Source organism: Eschrichtius robustus, chromosome 19 (genome assembly GCF_028021215.1).
Source record: "Eschrichtius robustus isolate mEscRob2 chromosome 19, mEscRob2.pri, whole genome shotgun sequence".
NCBI classification, from domain to species: Eukaryota; Metazoa; Chordata; class Mammalia; order Artiodactyla; family Eschrichtiidae; genus Eschrichtius; species Eschrichtius robustus.
The window spans coordinates 4,766,938-4,794,353 of record NC_090842.1 but is presented as its reverse complement, the minus strand read 5'-3'; the positions used below and the strand labels follow the sequence as shown (position 1 = coordinate 4,794,353).

At 51.9% G+C, this 27,416-nt stretch overlaps 1 protein-coding gene and 1 non-coding gene across 3 annotated transcripts; one reads left to right on the top strand and one right to left on the bottom strand.

The window, feature by feature from the left end:
- Positions 1-2,579: 2,579 nt before the first annotated feature.
- Positions 2,580-2,686, bottom strand: LOC137754004 (U6 spliceosomal RNA). Its single transcript, XR_011071684.1, has one exon. It is a non-coding gene; the product is annotated as a U6 spliceosomal RNA (small nuclear RNA).
- A 1,127-nt stretch (positions 2,687-3,813) lies between these two features.
- KLHL36 (kelch like family member 36) lies at positions 3,814-16,537 on the top strand. 2 transcript variants are annotated; one of them, XM_068527525.1, is made up of 5 exons: positions 3,814-3,932; positions 6,413-6,491; positions 10,948-12,021; positions 13,572-13,729; positions 15,813-16,537. In XM_068527525.1, the coding sequence occupies exons 2-5, from the start codon at positions 6,429-6,431 to the stop codon at positions 16,366-16,368; spliced, it is 1,851 nt and encodes a 616-aa protein (XP_068383626.1). In that variant the 5' UTR covers positions 3,814-3,932; positions 6,413-6,428; the 3' UTR covers positions 16,369-16,537. The 2 variants fall into 2 exon arrangements, with proteins under 2 accessions (XP_068383626.1, XP_068383627.1); XM_068527526.1 differs by lacking the exon at positions 3,814-3,932 and adding an exon at positions 4,345-5,214.
- Positions 16,538-27,416: the final 10,879 nt, after the last annotated feature.

The following is a 27,416-nucleotide window of genomic DNA, read 5'->3' as shown; positions in this document are numbered from 1 at the left end:
AAAGCACCACAACGGGTCGCAGGAGAGACTGCAGAAGAAAGGAGAAAGCTGTTTTCCTGCTTTATGAACAACCAGGGAACCACCTGGCCCTGGATCCACTTGATGGGGCTGAATCTCAGAAATGATGGGGTGCTGAGCCGCTGACTAGGGGTACTTACCGAGACAGGCTTTGCGGGGAGGTCAGAGCCTTACAAACAGGCGCTCCTCTGACCCAGCAACTTCGTTTTACCATCAGGCGTGGCTGCAAGAATGTTCACCTGTGTTATCATAATAGTGAAGCCAGCTGGGTGCCCAAAAATGAGGGAGGGTCAAGTCCACAATCCAATAGAAGAGAACTTATTGACACGTGAAAAGCTCGTGATATTTGCAAAAGTGTGTGTGTGGGGGGGGCAGTTTCCAAAGGGCCTGCGCCACATGAAGTCACATGCATGGATGCGTGGGGGAACACTGGGCCGATCTACGCTTAAGTACTGACAGCTGTTCTCCTCGGGTGGTTAGTGTTTTCCCGTTTGTGCTCGTCTGTGTATTCCAAGTTCTCTGCATGGAGCGTGCCTCACTTTTATCATGGCACAAAGGCAGGATGGTGCAGAAGGCAAGGTTAGGCCTGCAGACTGCAGTGCCCAGTTCTGACCAAATTCAGAACCAAAACAAGTCTGATCATTGAAATTTGAATATTGGGAAAAACTCGTCTTTTCTAAGCCAGGTTGTCTCTGGCATGGGAACAAACACACACAGGACTGCCTAGGTTCCAAGCCCGGCTCTGCTCCTTATGAGCTCTGTGACCTTGGGCACAGAGTTAACTTTTCCAGGCCTCAGTTTCCCCTTCTGTAAACAGAGAAAGTAAACAGTACCTCCTTCAAGGAGTCCAGGAGATTAGATGAGTGAATATGTACAGGGAGCTCAGAGCAACGTGTAGCACATGTGAGCTGTACAGGGGTTGTGGTGGTAGTGGTGATATTATTGTGAAAAACTACATAAGGGGAAAATATGGAGAGACAACAGTATTAATAATTATTTTTGGACAGTGCAGGAGTGAGTGGTTTATTTTTCCTTTCGGACTTTTCTGTATTTTCCAAATTAACTTAAACATGCGTGACTTTTCTGATTTGAGAGAAAATGAGACGTAAAGGGAAAAAAAGTGAAAGGATGGTTCTCCAGGTGGTGATAGGGAAAACAGGACAAAGTCAGCTTAGCCAAGCCTGCACGTTTTTCAGGTCGGTGTCACGTGGGGATTCCTGAGCATGTCCCAGGCCCTTACTACAGGCACTCCCTTCAGTTTGTACATCTTCTCATTCATATAGAACCCATCACCAGGAAGACAGACATCCATGCCAAGTTATAGGCTGCTAAAATATCTAGGGACTTCCCTGGCGGTCCAGTGGTTAGGACTCCGCGCTTCCACTGCAGGGAGCATGCGTTCTTAGATCCCTGGTCAGGGAACTAAGATCCCGCATGCCATGTGGCACAGCCAAAATAAATAAATAAATACAATACAATACAATAAAAAATCTATAGCTAAATCTCTCTAGATAGATAGATAGATCCATGTATGCGTAGAGAGATCCATATATACCTTTATCTATATCTACCTGTCCTTATCCATATCTTTCTATATAGAATCTTTAAGTATAGCTATAAAAAAGAATACATCCCACCCATAGCACTCTGAATATATCCCTAACACAGGACTGACCCGGATACAGTAATTGCTCATTTATTTGTTTGTCTCCCTCCCTAAAATCCTTGAAACTATCTTCTTTCTATCCCTGGCAACTACCATAGTGCCTGGCACATAGTAGGAATTCCCTAAAAGTCTGCTGAGTGAGTTAATGAATGAAGAAGTACATGAATTCATGTAATAGTGGAGATTTGCATGTCAAGATACAGACTTAGAACAAGATGTGAGATTAGCTTTGTTGGGGTGGGAAGGGGTCAAGGAGGGGTCAAAGATGGGCAAGTAAGGCTTTAAAGAGATACCTGAGGGCTTCCCTGGTGGCGCAGTGGTTAAGAATCCCCCTGCCAATGCAGGGGACATGGGTTCGAGCCCTGGTCTGGGAAGATCCCACATGCCGCGGAGCAACTAAGCCCGTGCGCCGCAATTACTAAGCCTGCGCTCTGGAGCCCGCGAGCCACAACTACTGAGCCCGCGTGCCACAACTGCTGAAGCCTGTGCGCCTAGAGCCCATGCTCCACAACAAGAGAAGCCACCAGAGTGAGAAGCCCGTGCACCGCAAAGAAGAGTAGCCCCCGCTCGCCACAACTGAAGAAAGCCCACACGCAGCAACAAATATCCAATGCAGCCAAAAATAAATAAATTTATTTAAAAAAAAAAAAAAGAAAGAAAAAGGTACCTCCCTGTACCACGAAGAGAGCATTCTTTATTAAAAAAAAAAAAAAAAGACGCTCTCAATCCTTCCCAGAGAAGGCAGGGAATAGAAAAACAGGGACAGAGAGAAATTTTTTTGTTTGGTTTTGTTTTTGTAACAGCTTTATTTATTTTTTTAACATCTTTATTGGAGTATAATTGCTCTACAATGGTGTGTTAGTTTCTGCTTTATAACAAAGTGAATCAGCCATACAAAAATATGGAACGCTTTACGAATTTGCGTGTCATCCTTGCGCAGGGGCCATGCTAATATTTTCTGTATCGTTCCAATTTTAGTATATGTGCTGTCGAAGCGAGCACAACAGCTTTACTGAGATACAACTCATACCATATATTTTTGTTGTTTCTGGCGGCGCCGCGCGGCTTGTAGGATCTTAGTTCCTTGACCAGGGATTGAACCCAGGCCACAGCAGTGAAACCGCCATGTCCTAACCACTGGACCGCCAGGGAAATCCCATATTCACCCTTTTGAATTGTACATTTCAATGGTTTTTTTGTATATTCAGAGTTGCGCAATCATCAATACCACCTAATTTCAGAACATTTTTATCACTCTCCCCCCTCAAAATCTCTTAACAGCCACTCACCCCATTTCCCCCCAACTGGTTAGCCCTGGGTAACCACTAATCTTTCTGTCTCTATGGACTTGCCAGTTCTGGACACTTCATATAAATGGACTCATACAATATGTGTCCTTCTGTGTCTGACTTCTTTCACTTAGCATAATGTTTTCAAGGTTTATCCAGGCTGTAGCATCAGTTTGACAAGGATAGATCCGTGATGGTTAAACTCATTCATTCCTCGAAAATTTATTGAGCGGCTACTAGGTGCCAGCCCTGGGGGCCCAGCCAGGAATAAAACCGACAGTAAACCCTGCCCTGGAGGGTTTCTAGTGGGGGAGAGAGACAATAAGTCAAATGAACAAGGAAATGATTTAGAAGATTAGACGGTGGTAAAAGCTAAGTGAAGCGGAAAGCTGGAAACGGGGTGAGGAGAGAGGGATGGTGACTTTAATCACGGGGTCAGCGAAGGCCTCACCGTAGGGTGAACGCAGAGGCCGACCGAGCTAAGGCTGGAAGGAGGTGAAGGTGCGAAGGTGCCACCGCGATGGCCCCTCCCAGCACTCCGGTCCCCCCAGGCCCAGGACCATGCCTGTCCCTCCACGCCGTGTCCCCGCGCCTAAGACGGCGGGCGACACCCAGTAGGCATTTCGCGGTGCGTGACTGTGAGTGGCCCGCCTGGGCCGCAAGCGAGTCCGGCGGCCAGGGGGACAGCTGGGCGAGGACACTGCGCTCCCCGCGCCCCCCGCGCAGGCCCCGCCCGCCTGGGACAGGCCCCGCCCCCGCGCCCGCGCCGCCAGAGCCCACCCCCTCCCGGCCGCCGCCATTGGCCGCGCGCGCCTCCGCCCTCGGCCTCGCACTTCCTGGCAGAGCCATGGCCGCGCGCCCGGCCGTTCAACGGGCTCCGACGCCCGGGCCCCGCCGCCCCGCCCGCCCGGCCCCGCCGCTCGGGATCCCCGCGTCGCGCCCGTAGCGCGCCCTCCCAGGTGGGCCTCCGCGCGCGCCCCCTTCCTGCCCGGGCCGAGAGCCGCGCGCCGTCCGGGGGCCGGGGCGGGGGGCGGGCCTGCCTCGGGAGGGTCTCCGGCCCCGCGAGCTGCGACCCGGTTCCGCCCCCGGGATCTCTTTGTGCTCGGGGGGCGGGGGGAGGATCGCGGGGCCGGGGGCGAGCGGAGGGGCTGCCGCGGGGCCGGGGTGGGGGGTGGAGAGGGGGCCGCCGCCCCCGCAGGTGAGACAGGTGCGGCCTGTGCGGCCGGCCCGCGCGGCCCAGGTGAGTGACTGTCCTCGCGTCCCGCCGCGGGCGCCAGCCCCGGGCGCAATCCAGCTCCGCCTCCTCTCAGCCGGCTCGAGCCCGCCCGGGCGGCCGTTGTGCCGGCGGTTCCGCCAGGGGGTGCTGGGTCCGAGCGAGCGACAGCGGCGTTCCCGGAGACCCTGCCGGCGAGACCCGGGACGGGTGGGTGCCGGCGGGCGTCCGCGTCCACCTCCACGACGCTGTTTCCCCGAGCGCTGCGGTCGGGCACGTTTAGGGTCGAAACCCGGGGAAGGAGCCGGGAGAGGAGGCTCCCAGGGACCCTCCCGTCCGGACGCGGCCTCGGTTCCCGTGTTTACTAAAAGACCTTTTACGCCTCAGTGGGGATCGCCACCGTCCCTGCGTGTGGCCTTGACCCCTCACCTGCTTGCAGAAAGCACAGGAGGCAGCTGATACCCAACACTCCTGTAGCAATGAGCCCCAAACCACTTGCCCGCAGACAAAAGGGAGCCTCCACAAGGGGATACTCTCTCTAGAAATCTTGGCCTAGAAAAGAAAGCTCTTAGCACTGAAGGCAGACCTGAGCCCTGGCTGGCTGCCTGCGGTGGTGCAGACTGTCTGCTGTGTGACCTTGGGCGGGGCCGCACGGCCACCTGAGCCTCGGTGTCAGAAACGATGGTGGCACCTGTCTCAGAGGGTGAAGGTGAAACAAGGAAGTCAGGGGTGAGCGTTGGGATGGATGCTGGTGTCCTCTTCCCTCTCTGAGCCCCCCAGCATCCTAGGAGCAGACAGAAAGGACAGGGGTGGGGACAGCTGGTCTTTGTCACAAAGTTGCTGGTTTGTCGAGAGAAATCTAGTTGTCCCTTCCTTCTCCCCAGGGAGCTGGCAGGATGGACGGTGCCTGGATTCGTCCCCCCACCCAACGTGGGAGCGCTGGAGCCCCCTCTGTGTGTCCCTGATTATCTTGACACAGAGCTGACTCCTTGTCACATTGTTCTTTATTAGCAAAGGCTGTGTGTTCAGTAGGTAACAAATTGACTCTTTTCAACCCTGCTAGCAGGGGGAAGAATTCCTCCTTAAACCCTCAGTCCCAGTATGTGACTTGTGCCCATATTCCTAGCTTAATCCTTCCTCTGTGTGCCCCCCATCCTCCGAGGTCCCCCAAAGCCCGGCTCTGTGCTGTTAGTGGGTTGCTTGACTTTTCAAAGCTGGAAGAAACCTTAATCCCCTGATACACCAGCCCGGTCCATGGATTCAACCATGAAGTCTACAGAAGTTAACTTGCTTGTTCAAGTTTATCCTGCATGTTCCAGCTGGGGCATGGGCTCCCCCTGCAGAGGTTTCCTGCCTGTGGGCATTTTTTTAACGGTCAAGTGAAATAGCCCAGGGATTGAGAGCAGGAAAGCCTCCTTAGGTCTGCTTCTTCCTGTGTGTGACGCTGGGCAAGTTACTTCCCCTCACTGCCATCAGCTTCTTCCTTTATAAACTGAGGATAATAATAGTGCTGGCCTGGTGGGCTTGTTGTGGGGATTAAATCAGTGAGACACAGAAAACACTTAAGACAGTGCCTGTGTCTAGAACGTAGTTTACACTTCGTAGTCGTCACTGCATCATATCCTTAACTTCATGAAATTTTAAAAGTATGAGATTCTTAAAGATTAGGCCACATTCAACCAGGCATCCCAGGGAAGGGCCCATGTCTGTCCAGTTTTGAAGCCGGACAGACTCAGGTTTGATTCCCAGCCATTCACTAGCTTTGTGACCTTGAGCTCAATATCCTCATCGATAAAATGGGTTAAGTGACATCAGCCCGGCCAAATAGTTGTGGGAGTTTACTGAGATAGCACATGTCAGCTTGGTTCCAGGGTCATAGTCTGGGTTCTGAAATGATAACTGTTGTCATTATAATCTTGATCTCTCGAAAAGGCCTAATTCAGCTCAAGCATCCAAAGGTAGGTACTTGTAGGAGGTGGGCTAAAAGACATGATGTTGTCGGATTTTAGGTGAAAAAGGGACACTTATTGAATGTTCTATCTGATTCTAACCCTCTGATTTTTTCAGCTCAGAGTAAGGGAGTTCTTTGTAGTACAGTTTTTTCTCCCTCTTCCCTCCACGTGACTGTTTCGCTCTTGCTGTCACTGATACCTGCCAGCAGAGCCTGCGATTCATGAATGACCTCGAGTTATTACTACACGCTCAGAAGTCCTGTTCTTGTCGTAGGGCTGCGATCTTGTTTATGATGGAGGGAAGCCGGCAGACGCGAGTGTCTCGGCCGTACAAGATCAGCGAATCCTCAAAGGTCTGTGAATGGGTCGCTCACCACCTGTGCAAATTGCCAAAGAAGCGTGAGATTTTTCTAATGAGCTCATTCTTATTGCACAGACTGATTTTCTGTTCTTGGTGTTGGTGTTAAGCTCCTTAACAATGACTAGAGGTGGCACAGTCAAGGAGTGGAAAAATCATAAAATCAGAGCAGGGGTTGGGGGGTGCGAGGGATGTTAGAAACACAACTTGACTCGTTTGTCCCACACCTGGCATCTACAGTACACGGTGGACGCCATGGGATTTCTCTATCCACTTGGGGCTGAAAAACTCCAAGACTGTGTCCATGGAGAAGCCAGCCCCCAACCTTGTAGTGGGGACAACACTTTGTATACCTGGATGTTAAGGGCCCAGAGTCTTCCCCGGTCGTGACTTTCTGAGACCCTAGGAGCCAGTGAGGGTGGGTTCCCCGCGGCGGGGCTACCTACCTGTGGCGCACTGACTACATCAGACTCACCCTGGGAGACGGGGAAGGGACAGGTGTCTCATGAGAAGTGCATATGCCCAGCCCCACCGCAGACCTGCTAAATTAAAATCTCAGAGCAGGACCTGCAAATCTGTACCTTTAGCAAACCCTCAGGTGACTTGGAGCGGCCCCTTTCCCTACAGCTGCTGTAGATAAGGTTTGGGGGACCAGTTGGCGAGACAGTCCCAATTTACACCTGTCTCTTTATGAATATTAATAACACCCTTTTCTTTCTTTAGTTTTTATTTTTTATTTATTTTTTCGGCCGCACCTCAGCTTGTGGGATCTTAGTTCCCCGACCAGGCATTGAACCCTGGCCCTCGGCAGTGAAAGTGCGGAGTGCTAACCGCTGGACCACCAGGGAATTCTTTAAAAGTGTCCTTTTTTGAAGATTAAATGTCATGTTTACCTTAGATCGTGCCTTCTCCATGGGGCTGATATTCTTCACAAGGAGATGAAATGGGTTCTTGGGGGTCTAGAAAGAATTTTACTATTTTAAAGTAGAAAGCTATACATATAATACACGCACAGATGTATAGAATATATATTATGTGTTAAAATGACATGGCGAGCTATTAGGAAAAAAATATCTTAAAAGCAGACTGGAAAAAAGATGAAGAAATACTGTTTTAGATAAAGGGAGTTGGGAGCAGCCTATAGATAAGAGGAGAAGAAGGGGGAACGAGGTTCGACAGATGTGTAAAAAAGAAAAACGGGGTGTAATTTTCAGGGGAGGTTGGCCCTCCTGAGAAATGCTCTCCTATTTCCATTTGAGTTGACTGAGAAGGCTCTTGCCAAAGCCCGGCTTTATCTGCTGCGAAACCCCAGAAGGGTCTTGCTGCTGACTCAAAGGTGCTTTGTCTGGGAGCTTGGCTGCAGAGACAGCGTAGCTTTCTAAGTTCTACAGCGCTAGAAATCTTTGTCCCTTCAAGCCAGATTCTGAGCTTGCCTGTCTCTGAATTGAAGCTTTTAGGAGTAGGCTTCTCTATCCCTTGGTTCGTTGTACTTATGTTCCTAACTCTTTATATTTAAAAAGTGCCCAAATCATAATGTACCCTTGATTTTCTAGACATTCAACACACCCAGTTAAAGAACATTACCAAACCCCTCCAGCCCCTACAATCAAGACGGCCACTCGCCCAGCTTCCAGCTCTGCAGTTTTGCCTGCCCTTGAACTTATATAAATGGGGTCGGGGTGGGTCCCCTGGGTGCCTGGCTCCTTACTCTTGTCACCCTGCTTTTGAGGTTCACCCTGATTGCTGCATGTGGTGGTAGATCGTGCCCTTCTCAGAGCGGTGGAGTCTTCCATTGCGTGGCTGCTGCTGTTCATTTGTCTGCTCTAAAACGTGTTGATCCATTTTGATGCCGAATTCTTTTTTACTTTTTAATTATTTATTTATTTTATTTAATTAATTTATATATTTGGCCATGACGCGCAGCTTGCAGGATCTTAGCTCCCCGACCGGGGATCGAACCCGTGCCCCGTGTAGTAGAATCACGGAGTCCTAACCATTGGACCTCCAGGGAGTTCCCCGAGTTCGTTTTTAATGTAAGATACCCCATACCTGCTGCTTTCTGCCCAGTGTTAGATCCTGAGTTTCTTCACCTGATTAAAGTGCTAAAGTAAGAAACAAAGGAATGAACAGGGTTAATACCACTGGAGAATGTTGCAGGTCGGAGTTTCTAAATTATATGAAATGTTGCAACTCAGTTACTGATGCCAGTTTAATGTTGGGAAGTCACGTTGGTCTGTTTTTAGTTCTGGTCTCTGCTGCTGTACTAAATAACCAGACCCAGGTAAAGAATTAAACGTGCCTACTTAGCCTGGAGACCCAGCTGTAGAAACAGTGGCCGCCGTCTCCCCTGCCCTGGCTCACTGCAGCAGGTGGCTCCCCTGGGAGCTGTCGTCTGGGGCTCTCCCCAGTCCCTGCCCCTCCCCAGGGCTGTTTCCCTTTTCATACCGTAGCCTGGGGGCGTGTGCCCCTGTTTAAGCGGGGTAATTCCAGCACCCTCACCAGCTTGGAAACAACCAGGAGCCCGGGGTGGGCTGACAGCCCACCTGATGCCCCTCACTTGCTTCTCTAGGACACTAGCCTTCACTATTACTCGGTAGCTTTCCGCTGTAGTGCCTTTTTCATTTCCTTCCTTCAGTCCACACCCAAGAGGGGCCCCAAGCCAATATGTGTTGATGCCCAGACCAGGCCAGCCTGGCTCTCTCTCTGAATAACCAGAATAGACGGAGATATCTGTGTATGGACCTACAAGAAACCATCCTGTAATGTAAGGTAGGAGAGCCTGGCTCTGTAAACTTGGAAGGGAAGGAAGCTTTAGGGAGCGTCTATTTGGTACCCTCAGAATGTGAGGACATTGCCCGAGACTGTTGCAGAGACAGAGCGATTGATGTGGGAATTGGCCGGACGGGGAAGAACCACGGGAAATAAAGTACCCCAATTACTAATGCATCGGAGGCGGTAAGGAGCAGATTTGGAAGGGAAGAAAAAACCACCCCCCTGCCGTAGGACACATGTTGAGAAGTAACCCAGAAGGACCTGTGCACCGGTCACCCAGCTGCTCACACCTGCTGAGCCCTCGCCCACGTGTCTTCCTTTCCACCACCACTTCCCCTCGGGCTTAACGCCCGCCCCGCCCCTTTCCCCAATCGTCCCTGAATCGCCCTGCTACCTGGTTGATGTTTCTGAATGGTCTGTTTTTCCATATGTTGAATTTTCTTGTTGTTTTTATAGGGAATAAATAAAGCAGTGTGAAATATCCTAATTAGTTCTTCCAGGGTTTAGAAACCGTTGTCTGGGTCTGATTTTTCTTTGTATCCTCAAAAGCCCAGGGCAGGCAGATAACAGTCAAGCAATGTCCACCAACCTGAATTTATTGAATTAATTCCTATTAACTATTCATATTAACTGATTCGTTAATTCCAGTGTAGCATGGTGATTAAAGGTTTGGGCTCTGGCATCAGACCTAGGTTCAAATGCCAGCCCTGCCCCTCAGTCCCTGTGGGACTTCGGGCACGTTTCTTAGTCTCCCTGAACCTCCCTTTTCCTCATCTGGAATAAGGGGGTTATAACTGACGTTCCGTTGGAGGGTTCCTGTGACGCTCAAATGGGAGAGTGCAGGCGAGTGCACAGTGCGGTCTGCGGCACATGCAGCTCCGGGAAGAGACAGCGTTCCTGCATTTTACATACGTTTTCTGGCAATGACTGTTGAAGCCGTGTTTCTGAAAGTAAGATTCCCCAGAGCACGTTAGTCTGGATATATTGCAGAGTCTCTGGGACCCTCTACCTCCCCGGACTGGTCTCTGTAGCATAACTGTCGGCACCGTGACCTCGTGGGAACTGACGGTCACGGCAGCTGACTTTGCTCCCGCTCTCCTCGGGCCAGCTCTGTGCCATGTTCTGTCTCATGACCCCTGCCCCGCACCAAACCTGGGTGAGACCAGGAGCCGAGGCTCAGAGGCTGCTCGTGACTCACCCAGATCACACAGCTGCAGAGCAGTGGAGCTGGGGTTCCACCAGCTTCTGTCCGACTTGAGAGGCTACACCCCAGGCAACCTCACCCTCCCGATAGGACAGCGTTTTCGAACCTATGTGCCATGACCCACACACACTAAGAAGGAGAGAGAGAGACAGGGAAGGAGGGAAGGAAGGAAACTTTGGGGAATTCTGTTTACAAAGAAGGAGGAGAGAGGGAAAACGAAACAAAGGGAAAAAGAAAGATTGAGTTAAAATTTTTATTTGTAAAGAAGGGAAGAAAGGAAATGTACAAGTACATATGCACATGTACAGGGAAACACCCTGATTTTCTGCGAGGTGCTCTGACACCTTGTTTCCTGTTCTCTCTCATTCCACTGTATGTCAGTGCTGGTCGCGTAGCGCTAGCTGGGCCCCTGCGGTGTGGGGGCGGGTCGGCGGCCCCCTCCCCTCCTGACACGCGCTCTCCACCGCCACCGCAGGTGTACCGCTGGGCCGAGCACTCAAGCACAGTGCTGCAGCGGCTGAACGAGCAGCGCCTGTGCGGCCTCTTCTGCGACGTGGTCCTGGTGGCCGACGAGCAGCGCGTGCCAGCCCACCGCAACCTGCTGGCCGTGTGCAGCGACTACTTCAACTCCATGTTCACCCTCGGCATGCGCGAGGCCTTCCAGAAGGAGGTGGAGCTGATCGGCGCCTCCTACATCGGGCTCAAGGCCGTGGTGGACTTCCTGTACGGCGGGGAGCTGGCGCTGGACGGTGGCAACATCGACTACGTCCTGGAGACGGCCCACCTGCTGCAGATCTGGACGGCGGTGGACTTCTGCTGCGAGTACCTGGAGCAGGAGGTGAGCGAGGAAAACTACCTGTACCTGCAGGAGCTGGCCTCCATCTACAGCCTCAGGCGGCTGGACGCCTTCATCGACGGCTTCATCCTCGGCCGCTTCGGCACGCTGTCCTTCACGCCCGACTTCCTGCAGAACGTCTCCCTGCAGAAGCTGTGCGCCTACCTGGGCAGCAGCGAGGTGCAGCGGGAGTGCGAGCACGACCTGCTGCAGGCCGCCCTGCAGTGGCTGACGCAGCAGCCCGAGCGCGAGGCCCACGCCTACCAGGTGCTGGAGAACATCCACTTCCCGCTCATCCCCAAGAACGACCTGCTGCACCGCGTCAAGCCGGCCGTGTGCTCACTGCTGCCCCGCGAGGCCAACTGCGAGGGCTTCATCGAGGAGGCTGTGCGCTACCACAACAGCCTGGCGGCCCAGCCGGTCATGCAGACCAAGCGCACGGCCCTCCGCACCACCCAGGCGTGCCTGCTGTTTGTGGGCGGCGAGGTCTCCGAGCGGTGTCTGGAGCTCAGCGACGACACCTGCTACCTGGACGCCCAGAGCGAGCAGTGGGTCAAGGAGACGCCCCTGCCGGCCCGGCGGAGCCACCACTGCGTCGCCGTGCTGGGGGGGTTCATCTTCATCGCTGGCGGCAGCTTCTCGCGGGACAACGGAGGGGATGCGGCATCCAATCTTCTTTATAGGTATGACCCCCGCTGTAAACAGTGGATCAAGGTGAGATTAAAGCCAGATTATTTCTTTACTCTTGAGGACTTTTGATCTCCTTAACCTTAGCCTTGACTGCCCCCCACCCCCTTCTCTCGGGCCTTGACCACCACCCTGCTTCTGAACGAGGTGTGACGATAAAGTGGCAAGCCACATCATTTCCCCCCCCACCCCCGGCTGGGGGCGGTGAGGGCTGACCGGCCGCCTTCTACAGGGACGGTCAGTGTCCAGAGCGTCGCCGTGCAGTAGAACTTTCTTCGCCGACAGAACCGTTCTTCATCTGCACCATCCGATACGGTAGCCACCAGCCACGTGTGGCAGTTGAGCGCTTGAAATGTGGCCCGTGGGACTGAAGAACTGAGTTTTCCGTTTTATTTCATTTTCACTAATTTACATCTGAGTGTAAATGGCCACAGGAGGCTAGTGGCTACCATATTGGATGACACCGGTCTGGAAGACTGACCCATAGTTCTGACAACCTCCCCGTGTCTCGGAGTCTCCGCTGAGCTCCTCTTTGGGACAGGTTTGGAGCTGGCCCAGGAGGCCACGAAGGCTCACACCTGGTAGGAGTCGTGGCCCTTTGGCAGGTGTGGCAGCTGATTCCGGGACAGGCCTGGGTCTTGATGTCAGACCCAGGTTCGCGCCCCAACTTGGCTAAATCGTAGCTAGGGGTTTCAGACCGGTTCCTTGCCCGCTCCAAATTTCAGCTTCTCCCTCTGGAAACGGGTGGGGGGATGCTGACCTTCCAGGGTCGGTGGTTGTAGCTCATGTTGATTGGCACATGTGCTCCTTTCCTCCCAAGAACCAGATGGCCACCCGTGAAAGTCTGTCTCAGTCTTATACTCAGACCTCAGTCTTCTTACTTAACTCGGTGCTTTTCTGAGCTCAAGGCTCAGAAGGGACTTGGATGACCTTTTGATTTTATTCTCAAAACTCTAAAACCAAGGTGTAAGTCTTGCACTTGCACTAGACGGAGGCTTCCAGCTTTGAAGCCCGTCCTCCAAACCTTCATAGCGGTGGCAGCCTGACATGGTCTCCTGCGGGACCGTGTTGATTCGTGTGTTCTGCTTGGATGATTTAAAAAAGAAAGAAAAAAAAGAAATTTGGGTCTTCCATTGCTAATTTTCTGTGGAGCACCACTCTCTGCCCATCAACACGGACGACAATCAGCATTAATTTTTAAAATATCTGATTGTGGGGGGGTGAGGGGAAAGATGAACTTTTATTTCAGGAAAGCCCTACATCAGCAGTTCTGACCTGTGTGTGCTGCGGAATTCCAGTCCACGGGGTCGGCCACGTGGACAGACAGGTTTGGGGAAGTGAATTCTCCATCCACCTCTTGGGGATTCACGAGGTCTCGAGGGTCCTGGGGGCTCTGAGAAATCCCGCCTACAGAGCCCCGCGTTCATCAAGTTTGGCTCCCTTCCCCAGGCTCATGTGGCCACCACCTCACCTTCCGGGGCTGTGCCTTCCATGGAGCGTGTTTGGGGATGCAGTGCTGGATGTTGACGCTGACCCGAGTTTGGGGAAGGGAAGGTACAGGTGTCTCGCCTCCGCAGGTGGCCTCCATGAACCAGCGCCGCGTGGATTTCTACTTGGCCTCCATCGAAGACATGCTGGTGGCCGTCGGCGGCCGGAATGAGAATGGAGCTCTCTCGTCAGTAGAGACCTACAGTCCCAAGACCGACTCCTGGTCCTATGTGGCCGGCCTGCCAAGGTGATTGGGGTTTTGTGGCAGACCCTACAGACGTGGAGGCTTTGGGGTTACAGTTGAGCCCACCTCCCTTTCTGGATATTTTGGCCTTCCCATTCCAGGAAGAATCTCCTGGCTTGTAAATAACAGCGTGGGGAGCAGAGGGCATGGTTGCCAGGGTGCCTGTTCTGGGCCGTCGGAGTGCAAGTGTCAGCTCTGCCACTGAGACAAACATCCCTCTGTTTCTGAATCTCTTCACTTCCTGAGTTTCGGGGAAACGAGTGCTGAGTTCAGAGAGTGAGAGATTTACTAAAAATCCCTCTGACTTTGGGCAGGAGGAGTACAGAGGGTGAGGGTTCTCTACCCTCCATCTGACTCCAGCAAGTGTCTTCACCCCACACTCTCTCATTTTCCTCATCTGTAAAGGGGATGTGATGTCAGTACCACCCTGTCAAGGTGTCCATTCCCTGCATTTGTTAACGTCACAGGCTTAGCAGAGGTGCCTGCCATTTATTTGAGCAGCTCCCTGTAGTAGAAGCTGCACGGCTCCTCCAGTTCCTGCCCCTACCCCCCAACCCCACAGTAACTACCACCTTCAGGTAAAGGTTCCAAGAAGCCGATGAAGTAACACCTGGACACCTGTGGATAAGATGATTGGACGATCATGGTAGTAGCTGTTGATCACCACGTGCCAGCCTGGGCCATGTGCTTGATGTGATGAGTCCCTTGATATCCACAGTGATCCAGTGGGGTGGGTAATAACCCACGTAATTGATTACCCAAACCCGAATGACCGTGAACGGAGAGGTCAACCGTGTAAATCCTGACCCTGTCCTAGGCAAACCAAGACCGGTGTTCTCCCGGGTTCAGGTCTTGTGTGCCATCCCACTTTACAGATGGAGAAGTGAGGCTTAATTACATAAGAATATCTGCCACTGTCACTTCCTCTAGGCCAGCCGGGGTGGTTTGTCTACCTTAAGTGCGACAACAGCCCTATCGTTATTTTTTTCTAAGTGGACCATCCATGTCCAGAGTTGGAATAAACGTAATCCAGGATGTTGCCGTCATTAGGGCGTGCGTGCCCCACATTTGTTCCCTTTGTTTACTCATACCTTTTTTCATTCATTGACTGACTTGTATAATGAGACCTCCACGAACCCACAGCCCAACCCAAGAGCCAAAGACGTTGAACGGTAGCCCACCTGCCTGGGACCCATTTGCCCCGTGTGCTCTTCTCCCATCCACTTGCTTCCCGCCTCCAGCTAAGGAATCACCGTCCTGAGTGTCGTGACGCCATTCCCTTTTTATTCCACCTTTGTGTGCACTTTTTTTGCTGTTGGTATTTTCTTTTTTGTCTTTATATAGATCTCATTTTTTAGAGTGATTTCAGGTGTAGAGAAAATTGAGCAGAAAGTACAGAGGTTCCCAAGCGCACCCAGCTTCCCCCATTGCAGTAACTGGTACATTATTTCCAGCTAATGCACCAGAGTCGATACATTAGCATTAACTAAGCTCTCTAGTTTACATTACGCTGCCTGTCTGGGTTGTGCGTTCTGCGGGTTTTGACACGTGTATGATGATGTGTATCCGTGATTACAGTGTCGTACAGAATAGTCCCAGTGCCCGAAGAATCCCTCGCGCGCCATCTTTTCATCCCTCCCTGCTTCCCCTGAACCGCTGGCAGCCACTGACATTTTCTGTCCCTTTAGGGCTGACATTTCCAGACTGTCGTGTAATTGGAGCTGCACTTCGTTGCAGGCCCTGCTTGGTGTGTGATGGGGCCAGGGCCACACGTGCGCCTCAGTAGCGTAGCGTTTCTAGCCATAACGAGACAGATGCAGTCTTGTGATGACCACTTCTCAGCTGGGCAGAGAGAGGGCAGAGCTGGGATTCTGGCCCAGGCCGGTCTGGCTGCAGAGCTGCCCGTGTGTCACCTGCCCTTCTCCGTCTGTCACCCCTTCCCATCCTCACCACCCCCTCAGAGGGCAGCTTGTCCCCATTTTGCCGAGGAGAAGACCGGGTCCCCGGCTCACAGAGGCCCAGCCCGTGCAGCACTGAGCTCCCCCTCTGTCTCTGTTGGTCCGTCCATCCATCTGTCTCTCCACAGGTTCACGTACGGCCACGCGGGCACCATCTACAAAGACTTCGTGTACATCTCGGGGGGCCACGACTACCAGATCGGCCCCTACCGCAAGAACCTGCTGTGCTACGACCACCGGACAGACGTGTGGGAAGAACGGCGGCCCATGACCACGGCGCGTGGCTGGCACAGCATGTGCAGCCTGGGGGACAGCATCTACTCCATCGGTGGCAGCGACGACAGCCTCGAGTCCATGGAGCGCTTCGACGTGCTGGGCGTGGAGGCCTACAGCCCGCAGTGCAACCAGTGGACCCGCGTGGCACCGCTGCTGCACGCCAACAGCGAGTCGGGGGTGGCCGTGTGGGAGGGCCGCATCTACATCCTGGGCGGCTACAGCTGGGAGAACACGGCCTTCTCCAAGACGGTGCAGGTGTACGACCGCGAGCAGGACAAGTGGAGCAAGGGCACCGACCTGCCCAAGGCCATCGCCGGCGTGTCCGCCTGCGTGTGTGCCCTGAAGCCGCGGCTGGAGGACAAGAAGAAGAAGGGCAAGGGCAAGAGGCCCCAGGACCGCGGCCAGTGACCCCGCCGCCGCCGCCGCCGCCGCCGCCGCCTGCGGCGCGTCAGGAGACCAGCAGCCACTCGGTAGAATCCCGGAACCATTAGCAACGACTTAGCAGCTTTTTTACTTTTATGATTCTTGGTATTTCTATGATATCACAGTAACCGATTAAATATTCTGTCTGACTTGACATATTATCTTGCTTGAATAATTAAAGCGGGGCCCAGGCAGGAGCGACCCCTGTGTCTGTGCCAGGGCTGCTCCCACGTTGCGAACCCCCATGGGTGACCCCCCCGACCGTCCCCCAGAGAGCAGCCAGGGCAGGGGTGATGCAGAAATTTTCCTAGCGAAACGAAGGGCTGCGGTGGGACGTTGCAGATTCCCTAGTCCACGCCTCCCCAAACCTGGCTGAGCTTTGAAGAAAACAGGTTCCTGAGCCCTGCCTCAGAATTAATCGAGTCTGCAACTACCAGGAGTGGTGTAGCGGAGCCTAGAAACTCCTTTAGCCGGTCCCTGGAATGACTGAGCGTCGGCCACGTTCGGAAATCACTGGCAAGGGCATTTTTACAGGTGGGGCACAGAGACCCATAGAGGATGCCCGTGTGACCGGGAGTCACCAGCTCGCCGGCAGTCAGGCAAGCCGTGGGACTTCCCAGCAGGGAGGGCTCCCCGCCGGGATTTCTTGCTCGGGTGACTGCTGCTTCTAAATAACCCTGTTTCTCCTGGTTGGTCATCTTCCCGAACTCTAAAAGGGTATAGATAATCAAGGAAGAAAGGTAAAAAAGGGCACCTTATTCTGTGATTTGTGCTCTCGTCTTTTTACTGTTTCTTTTTTCTGGAACCCGCTGTTTCTCAGATTACTGATGTACTGAGCCCCACAGATCTCCATTTATCACTCAGGAAAGAAAAAGGGAGCCCGCAGAATGTGCCATTGTTTTCTGTGACTCCAGCTCTGAGAAGCCACAGGAAGCTCCCACACGAGTGAGTGAGGGCCCGTGGATCCCCGACAAGGGAAGGTTGTCCGAGCATCTCCCTCGACTCCAGCGCCAGATCCTGGTCCTGGCCGTCCGCTGCCGAGTAGTTCTGTGCTGGGGGCAAATTTCTTTAACAAGTTATGAGCTGTTTCCCCCTTCATTAAGTGACAGATGAAATAATGGCCAGGTCTCCTCCCAGGGGTTAAGCTCTCTCAGTCTATATAAGCTGTGAAAGTGGATTCCGCACCTCCTTATGAGATGCGTGACCGGCCCGGCCTGGTTCCTGCAGTTACCGGAACTCGCAACAGTAGCATGTGCCGTTTAAGGAGAATTTGAGACTCGTGCCCAAGCCGCTGTGTCACACCAGGACGATGGGCATGGGGTGGGTTTTAATCACGAGCCAAGGGAGGCCTTAGTGATCTATACTGTGGCAGAGATCTGACTGCAGAGAGAGAACACTTAAAGAATAATCGTTAACACTGCTATTAGAATAAGAATCTCAGTTAACTTCTTTTTTCTTTTCCTTTTTTGTCTCTTTACTACACTTCCTTTCCTTTCTCTCGAAGGTTTACTGTGATTTTGATTGGCCTCTTTCTCTAGTAACCAGGAGAGCTGAGAGCCACTTGGGAGTTGAAAGCTTCGGTACCCAAACGATTGCCCCCTCTCGTGAGACGGGGGACCTGTCTGCATATTTAGCTGGTTTCTTGCCTATGGAAGTCGCTAAAGGCTTCCAGACTCTTGAGAGGTTCTGCAAGGCATACAAACAGTCAAACCAAAAAACTGTCATCTTCTTGGAGCTCTTTAAAACAACATTTAGGTGTATTAAAGGCTCTGAGGAGTCCTGCATTAACTGCTAACCCTCCATAAACCCAGCATTTCCAAACTCCATTGAGCCCGAAACCCTTCTTTTGTCTCAAACCTCGTCCAGCCCTCCTCGAAACATGTTTTGCAGAACTACTGCCAACTTTGGGATAAGCTTACCCCCTTCCTGTTCCAGGAAAGGTTTCATTATATGAAGACCCTTTAGAAGGCACAGAACCTGTGGTCTGTTCTCCCCACCTCCGCCCAGGTCATGAGCAAAGAGGTGGTCGTTCAGTCAGAATGCAGGGGCAGGCTGGGCTGAGCACATGGAAAGACCATGCGTGCTTTGGGGAGCGGGGAGGGCTTTGACCTTGGGAAGCGGACAGGCACGAATTTTTAGCCTAAGCCAGCTGTTGTATTTTTGACTTCCAGGACATGTCCCAGGATAAGGGTGCAGTGCTGGCCTCTATTCTGATTTTCTTGTGCCTTGCAGGTTAACATACCATGCCCTGCCCCTACTATTCTGTGATGTCTCCCTTGCCATTGTGAAGGATGTTTGTGATTTACACGCCTTAGAATCTAATACGATTGAGGCGGTGAGTGTTCCTTTAAAGGTAGGGTTGATGAGGAAGTTGCCTTTTGGAGACCAACTTCAGATAATTGGCAGTGGCTCCACTGCGCTAAGAAAGGTTTTTGAGCTCACCGGGGTCCGTGGAGCGGAGCGTTGTGACCCGTGAGCAGCGCCTGCCTGGATGAGGGAGAGCAAAGTGGTGGGACTGTGGCAGGTCTCTGCTGTCTGTGGTTTTAAGATGGGAATCACCGTGCTGTGCAGTGCAGCTAAGATCGGAAGAAAATGGTTTATAACCCAGGTGGCCAGAGCTTGCGGATGTACTTGTGCAGGTGGCCGTTAGAACTGCAAAATCACGATAGTGTGATTTCAAACCATGGTGATGAAAGCTTGGGTTCTCCTGGCTGCCATGTTGAGACAGAAACAGCAGCTTTTGCCATTATGTTGTCAAACTCAACGCTCCGAGCTGTTCTGCTAGAACTTTGACAATGCTTGGATCATCTTACTTTGATCTTTCAAAATGAGCCTGGTGGGCTTTTATTCAGGTTTTGATTTTTTTCTTTTAAAGAACTAGAGTTTTAACTTCATATTAATGGTAGGTTTTGAGTTTGATCCTCACCCAAGTTGGAACCCTGTTTGCTTAAGCAGAGTAGAAAAGCTGAAGAAACCTTGTAACTTACAGTGGTCTTTCTGCTGTTTAAAATACACAGAGATTATCTTAGCACCTTGCTTGTGTGTATGGCTCAATTCGTATTTTTAACATCCTGCTGCTTTAGAAAGCTAGAGTACCAGGTAGGACTCCTTCTAGATCTTGATCTGAGCAGAAAACCTCATGTGTGTATTTATATTCTGAATGCCCCTCCCCTTGACCCTGAATGATAAGTCGACCTGAATGATAGGAACCCCAGAAGCCAGCCCTAAAGGGTGTTCAGTTTGGGATGGGAACCCAAATGCCAAAGGGAAGTGGAGTCCCTCCCAGGTCCCACTCTGAGTTCAGGTGAGTTCACCTGTGGCTCAAAGTGCCTGGCCCCTAGGCCAGGAGTGACCTTTGGGTGATTTGCAGCCGTGGGGGAAGGGAAAGGACGGCACCCTGCCACCCCAACCCCCTTGTAGACTTAGCGGCCTCCCCCTCCTCTTACCCTGGTCCTCCGTGGCATGTGGCTCTGCCAGCATCTCACTTAGCTTTTGGCTCTCAGAACTTTTGGCTAGAATCTCAGACCACTGGTCCCAAACCTGGAGGGGCAGTTCCAGCCATGTGGCGTGGACATCCTTGCTGTCTCCGTGGAGATTCTGAGCATCTTCAGAGGGAAAGGGGCGGAGTCCCCATCTCCAGGATAAACCTCTGAAATGTAGGGCAGCCCTCCCGGGTGCTTAGAGAGCCTGCCCTGTGTGTCCGCCAAGCCTGGCAGTTTTTTAAAGTTTTTTGAAATGTTTTGATACTTTTTGATACCATTTGCTAATAACCTTTTGTAGTTGCCTGCCGGGGTTCTCCACCTCCCCCCACCCCTCGAGCTTTCGCTATACAGCAGGCGTCCCCAGGTCAGCGCCAGGGTCTCGCCCACCTCCTGTGGCTGTGACTCTCCTCCGTGGCTGCGATCTGATACAAACTCTTGAATTGTGTAAGGGCACACGTGGCTCGGGAGTGTGACTGTCTTGGGCCCCCCAACTGAGCAGAAGGGCAGTGCTTTATGATGAGGACACTCTAACGCCCTGAGATGTTGTGCATTTCTTCCAAAGGTCCTACCTCAGCAGAGTGTGCAGAGTTGAAAAGATACGTGAGGGCTGACCCATATATCACCTGTCCAATACAGGCCGTTCCTCAACCCAGGGCGAGGCTGGGTCTTGATTCACTCCCGTCCACGCCTCCTTTTAAAGAGACATTTTAACATGAAATCCACAAAAGCTGTCACAGTGAACCATCCCGCACTTTGCAGAGTGACTGCCCTTAGTTTTGGAGGTCGTTCATTTCTTTTTTTTTTTTTCTTTCCCTTTTTACATGGGTAGAATTTGTGGCTTCGCAGGGTGTTTGGGGGTCTCAAGAAATTGTCTTTGGGTTGCCTTAGTTAAAAGAGTTGAATGAATGTACAAATTTTGGTGGTAGAGGGGGGGGCGGAGGAGAAGAACCCTCCCGTGTCAGTTTTCTTTGAGAAAAGGAACTCCACTTTTCAGAGTTACTTGAGCCGTCCTTACAGGTTTGCTTGCGATGGAAGAAAAAGTCCTTTGGATCAACTGAAATCCATCATCACTACCAGCCCCCTTGCAAAATGAGTAAGATCTTTGATGATTAAGTATTGATAATTCACTGGGTATGTTCTGGCTACTCATGTTACCGAAATCTGTAATTACGTGTGTGCTCTTTTTTTAATTTGTTGCTTTTGTATTTGTAGTTGTATGACACCCAAAGCTTTTCTGTGTCTTACCTCTTCTTTAATTAATTTTCTGCACGTTGATTTTTCCCCCCTCTGTTTTTAATTCCATAAAGAATATTCAATTCTCAAAACACATTAAACATGATTTGCCTGCTAGGGTCTGGCTTATTTTATAATTATATCCCTAGTCTTGTGTGGTTATTGTAATAATCTTCAGTCCTATTTTCTCTGCCTAAATGAAAAAGAACCCTTTGCATGTTGAGCCCAAATATAATTTGGAAATTAACCAGACTGCCTTTCAGTGTCTCCGCAGGCTGGGACGTTTCGATTCTGCTCTCACTGTGCTTCTAATTACTGTATTTTACCAGGAATTTCATTCAGATCCTTGATTGCAGCCCCAAGTCCTGTGACCGGAACTAAAACTATTTGCTTAAATTTGTGTCAGTTGGGGTAATTTGATAAGAAAAGAAAAACAGACAAGGAATGGGTTATGTTTATCGGAAAGATACAATAACATTTCTATAAGAACAGAGTCCCTTTACTGCCCTTAGGGCCCAAGAAGAGGACGATGGCTCCCCTGCACGGCCACCAGCAAGCAGACAAGCCCAGTCACGGTCGGGCATTTCTTCCCCGAGCAAAAGGCAATTCAGCTTTCGGAGGATGGTGGGAAGTATCTGCCATGCACATCACACCTGGAAACTGGATTCAAATTTGCCTCTGAGCCAGTGAGCTGCCCCAGATGGGACACCGGCTACCAGATGCTAAATTCGCCTGGATTCTTTCATTTCCAGAAGAATCTTAGGTTAGAAACGATACTCCTCCCCTTTTCCGGATGAAGCACCCGGAGCTCGAGCTAATTATCTTACCCAAGTGGAAGTACCTTACCTCCCCAGCAGGTCCGCATTCGTCTTGGTTTGGGTCCTCTTGAACATAGAGCCTTAGGTGAGGACTTGGAGCTGGGCCTCACGTTCCCAGGAAGCCCAGCGAGACCAGGAAGGAGGAAAAGCTGCTAATCAGGTGCTTTATCTACGGCTGAGTAGTGAGGCCCCCCCCCCCGCTGAGTAGTGAGGTGGGGGGGTGGGCCGCACGCTGTGGCTTAAAGCCGTAACCTCAGTTATTTTGGCTGACAAATCTGAGGGCTGCCTGGGCCCAGGTGAGCAGCTCTCACCTGGGTATCACACAGTCCCGGCCAGGTGGTGGCTCCTGGAGGCTCACTGCCCCTCCCCCTCCTTCCTTTCCCCCTGCTCTGCTCCCCCTGCCCCTGCCCCATCCCACTGGTCTCTCTCTCTCTATCTATCTGGTCCCTCCAGGTGCTGGCCCTACCACATTTCTTACCTGGCAGCCAGTCTCCCATCCTGCTCCTTGAGGGCATCGCAAAGGCCCCCCAGATTGGAGGTGGCGGGGGCGACAGAGATGGCACCTCTTGGCGGGAAGGGGGGGGGGGCGGGTGGGTATCAATGAATTGGAAAATCCCACAGGAGCCCGTGTGTTCCCACACGTCCTCTGCCCAAGGAAGGGGGACGGGAGTTCCAGGGGCCCTAACAACCTCCGCTCCGGGGCGGCTCCGCTCACCGAGCTGGCTGCTCAGTGTCTGGGAGGACTTGACGCAGAAAGAAGCGCCGTGTGTGACGGAGGGGGGTGCTGTCAGCTTGAGGCCAGCGGGCCCCACCCTGTAGTGGAATCAGAGGAGGGCAGAGGGTCTGTGTCGGATCCCAGAGGCGCCCGCTACGTCTGGAGCTGGATTTTAACCCGAGTCTGCCAGCCCAGACCCAGCTCTTTCAACTACCTGAAAATGATCACCATGTAAGTTCCCTGTGTGGGATATTATGTCCCCAGAAGGCCCTGCTGGGATGCAAATATGTGAGCTGAGGGGCTAACAACGAGGGAAGCCATTAGCTTTCACTCAACCACCGGCACAGATGCTGTCCCTAACGCAGGGCTAGCAGAGAGGCAGTGGGCGCAGGACAGGCAAGTCTGCAGGGGGCTGGGGGAGGGGAGGCTGAGGACCCAAGCCCATCTCTTCAGATCCACCTACAGACGAGGTCCACACCACGTGTCGGCTGAGGCCAAGGCCATTGTCTCAAGGACCTACCTACGTCCTCCCTGGAGCTTGACAACTCTGAGTTTGCTCACAAAGCTGCCACGTAGTCACTAGGTGTCCGCTTTGTGCCAGGCAGGCACCGAGGGGGGTGAGGGGGGGATACGGTGGTGAACAGACAGCAAGATGCCCTCCCCAAGGACTTACATCCCAGTGGGAGAAACAGACCAACAAACCCAGGTCAGGTAGGGATAGCGATGGAATGCACTGAAACCCATCGAACTGTACCCTTAGATGGGCAGATGTTATGTGTGTGAATTATATCTCAACAAAGCTTTTTTTTTTTCAAACTCTGCACTGGGAGTTCACATGGCAGGTCAGGGGAACAAAAGGCGCTGAACGAGAGAGATGCTGGGGGCAAATCGCAGAGCGTCTGAGCAGAGGAGGGGGAAAAGGGACAGAAAGCAGGACACCCATCAGGAGGCCTCTGCCATCACCGCCATCCGCTCCAGTGATGGGGGCCGGGAGCAGAGACTCCCCGATAAACCCCCGTGGGAACACACCCCAGCTGTCCCAGCTCCCTATTGCTGGTGCTCAAAACAACAACTTAATTATATTTTACAATATTGTAGGACAGGAATTGGTGTGGGGCTCAACCAGGAGATTGTACTGCTGCACGTGGCTTCAGCCGGGGTCCCTCGGTATTACAACCTCACTTGGGTGGCTGCTTTGGAGGGGAAGGCTGGCTTCACCTGAGACCTATAACCGCACCCCTGGCCTTTCCCACAGGGTGGTCTCAGAGAAGGCTGAGGAGTTCCCGCCTGCTGGCTCAAGGCAGCCCTGTTCTAAGAGGTAAGAGGTAGAAGCCGCCTATGTCCTTTTTCTAAAAATAACCTGCAGTAAAATGTACTCTGTGTGTGTGTGTATAGTTCTATGAATGTAAACAAATAACCAATCAACGATTCACTGCAAAAATTAAAGCCCAACAATGGGTGAATGGATAAACAAAATGTGGTCTAGCAAGATGATGGAATATTACTCGGCCAGGAACAGGAATGAAGCACTGACGTGATGTAGATGAACCTTAAAAACATTATGCTAAGTTGAAGAAGCCAGGCACAAAGGACAACGTATTGTATGATTCTGTTTATATGCAGTGGCCCAAACAGGCAAATTTAGAAACAGAAAGTAGATTAGTATTTACTTAGGGCTGGGGTGGGGATGAGACAGGATAGGGGTGCAGGAGCTAAAGGGTATGGGTTTCTTTTTGTGGTGATGAAAATGCCCTAAGATTGACAATGGTTGTAGTTGCACACATCTGTGACTCTATGAAAAGTCTTTGCATTGTATGATATGTGAATTACATCTCATTAAATGTGTTTAAAATATGAAAGCAGTAATTCACCCCATTCTCTGAGTTTCCTGTGTTGGTCTCCCAGATAGCTACAGGTTGAGCGCCAGGATGGAAACCTCCCTAGTTGGGTTCTAAAATTGGGGATAAAATGGTAAGCGTAGAGGTAGTGTTGATTTCAGGCCCACCAGGGAGCAATTCTGTGTGTGCAGACCTCGTGGCATCCTTCAGAAGGCGCCCTAGAGCAGGGGTCCTCAAACAGTGGTCCCTGGGTCGGCAGCATCTGTAGCCCAGGGAGTTTGGGAATGCAGATTCTCAGGCCTCGCCCCGGATCAGCTGACTCAGCCACTCCTGGGGTGGGCCCCAGCGACGTGTGTTTTGCACAAGCCCGCCTGGAGAGTCTCACGCATGCTCGGTTGAGAATCGCTGCTCTCTAGAGGGTTGTCTCCTTTCTGCACTCAAAGGCTTTCCTGAGCTGTGAGTCGGCCAGATCCCCAACAGCTGTGCCTGGTTTGCACTGGCCGAACCTGAACCACGGGGCTTCCCTCTGGTTAAATACAACCCAGCCCAGGGGTAGCTGAAGCTTTGAGCTTGAGAAGGCTGGCGCAGTCTTGGAGCAAACCTCTGCAGGGGCCACACGCCTGCTGCATCCCAGGGAAAGTGAACCTCATCTGTGGACTTCCTGTTGATGGGGGGAGGGGAGGAGGCAGGAAGCCCTGGGGTGTGGCCCAACCCTTCGAATGGTCTCCAGCATCTGCTGGCTCTGGGACCTCATTCTCGGCTCAATGGAATCATTTTACCAGGCATGCCACAACAGTGATGGTTCATCTGCTCAGGGGTCACCTAAAGGTGCTAAAAATATATCACTCCTGTATGCAGTTCTGAACTTCTAAGTGCCCCAATGCTGTGGGCTTTCTTTTTTTGTTCCAGGCTGAAATTCAAGAGACCAGGATTCCAGTCTGATCTTTGTAACTAATTAGCCTCGAAGAAGGCTGTGCTTGGTGTCTCCTCCTTTCAGAATGGGGACTAGATCCCACCTCTGTGACATGGATGGAGCACGGGGCTGTGCATCACGAATGTGGGGTATTTTGTGGGTGTTTTTTTTTTTTTTTTTTTTAGATTTTGGCCACACCCCACAGCATGTGGGATCTTAGTTCCCTGACCAGGGATCGAACCCATGCCGCCTGCGTTGGAAGGCAGAGCCTTAACCACTGGACCAGCGGGGAAGTGCCAGGAATGTGGGTTTTAGCTTTGGCTCTGTCACATGCCACCTGGACAAGACACTCTATCTCTTAAATCTCAGTTCCTTACACTGGGAGATGAGATGTCCCTCAGGGTGTGACCTGCATCACCCTTGTCCCCTAAGCAGCTGCCTGAAGAAGCTCTGGTCAGGAAATGTGTGGGGGACTGTGGAGGTGAAGTCCCCCTCTTGGAGATTCACATCAGGCTACACATTTGTATGTTACAGCCTCTGAAAATCCCATTAAAGACATCTACCTTGGGAATTCTCTGGCGATCCGGTGGTTTGGACTCCACACTTTCACTGCTGAGGGCGTGGGTTCGATCCGTGGTCGGGGTACTAAGATCCCACTAGCCGCGCGGCCAAAAAAAAAAAAGTTACCTACCTGACTATAGTTAACCCAGGATTTCCCGAGCTTGTTTGCCCCCGGCCCCTTCCCTGCTTTTTCCTCTGTTAATAACCTTAGAGACTTTATGTCATCATAACACCTCTTGGGGAATGGGAAGCTAAAAGATTTCTGTGTCCCATCAATTCTGACAGTCAAAGATTCAGCGATTGTCCCATCACCCACTTGGAAAGATGCCACAAAGATGTCAAAGAAGATGGTCAGCTGATTTTTTAGGATTCCCCATGGAGGACATTGGCTTGATGTGGTTACTGTGTTGTTTTTCTTTTTTTTTGTTGTTTTTTTAAAAATTTTATTTATTTATTTATTTATTTATGACTGTGTTGGGTCTTCGTTTCTGTGCGAGGGCTTTCTCTAGTTGCGGCAAGTGGGGGCCACTCTTCATCGCGGTGCGCGGGCCTCTCACTGTCGCGGCCTCTCTTTGTTGCGGAGCACAGGCTCCAGACGCGCAGGCTCAGTAACTGTGGCTCACGGGCCCAGTTGCTCCGCGGCATGTGGGATCTTCCCAGACCAGGGCTCGAACCCGTGTCCCCTGCATTGGCAGGCAGACTCTCAACCACTGCGCTACCAGGGAAGCCCAGTTACTGTGTTTTAAGGTCTGGCTTTTAATGTTGCATACCTAAAATCTTGACCTGGTTAATGCATCTGTGATGGTTAATTTTATGTGTCAACTTGGCTGGGCCCCAGTGCCCAGATATTTAGTCAAACATGACTCTCAGTGTTCCTGTGAAGGTGTTTTTTGGGTGAGATTAACATTTAAATCCGTGGACTTTGAGTAGAGCAGAATGCCCTCCATTACGTGGGTGGGCCTCATCCAACCAGGTGAAGGCCTTAATTGCACAAAGACCAACCTCCCCAGAGCAAGAGGGAATTCTGCCAGCAGACGGCCTTCGGACTTGAACTGCAGCACTGGCTCTTCCCAGGGTCTCCAGCCTGCTGGCCAACCCTGCAGATTTTGGACTTGCCAGCCTCCGTAATTGTGTGAGCCAACTCCTTAAAAAAAAGTCTCTCTCTATATATACATATATGTCCCATTCTTTCTGTTTCTCTGGAGAACCCTGATTAACATGGCACCCGTAAAAGAACAGACTCAAGGAACTCACTACATGAGCCAGACCCTGAAAGAATTCAGCAAGGGGGACTCCTTCCAAGAGCAGACTTTTGCCGATGCAGCTGGTCACCCACTTTACGAGGAAAGAGAAGTAAGCTGAGATAAGAATATACACAGATTCACGGACAGTGGTAAATAGCGTCACTGGTTGGTCAGAGACCTGGAAGATAAAGAGGACCAAAACCAAGCGTGTAGGTTTTGTATCACATGC

Excerpts from the sequence above, each read along its gene's own strand:
- KLHL36 (XM_068527525.1), top strand. The coding sequence starts at position 6,429 with ATGATGGAGGGAAGCCGGCAGACGCGAGTGTCTCGGCCGTACAAGATC. Across the intron at positions 6,492-10,947 it reads AGATCAGCGAATCCTCAAAG|GTGTACCGCTGGGCCGAGCA; the intron begins GTCTGTGAATGG and ends CCGCCACCGCAG. Across the intron at positions 12,022-13,571 it reads GCTGTAAACAGTGGATCAAG|GTGGCCTCCATGAACCAGCG; the intron begins GTGAGATTAAAG and ends TCGCCTCCGCAG.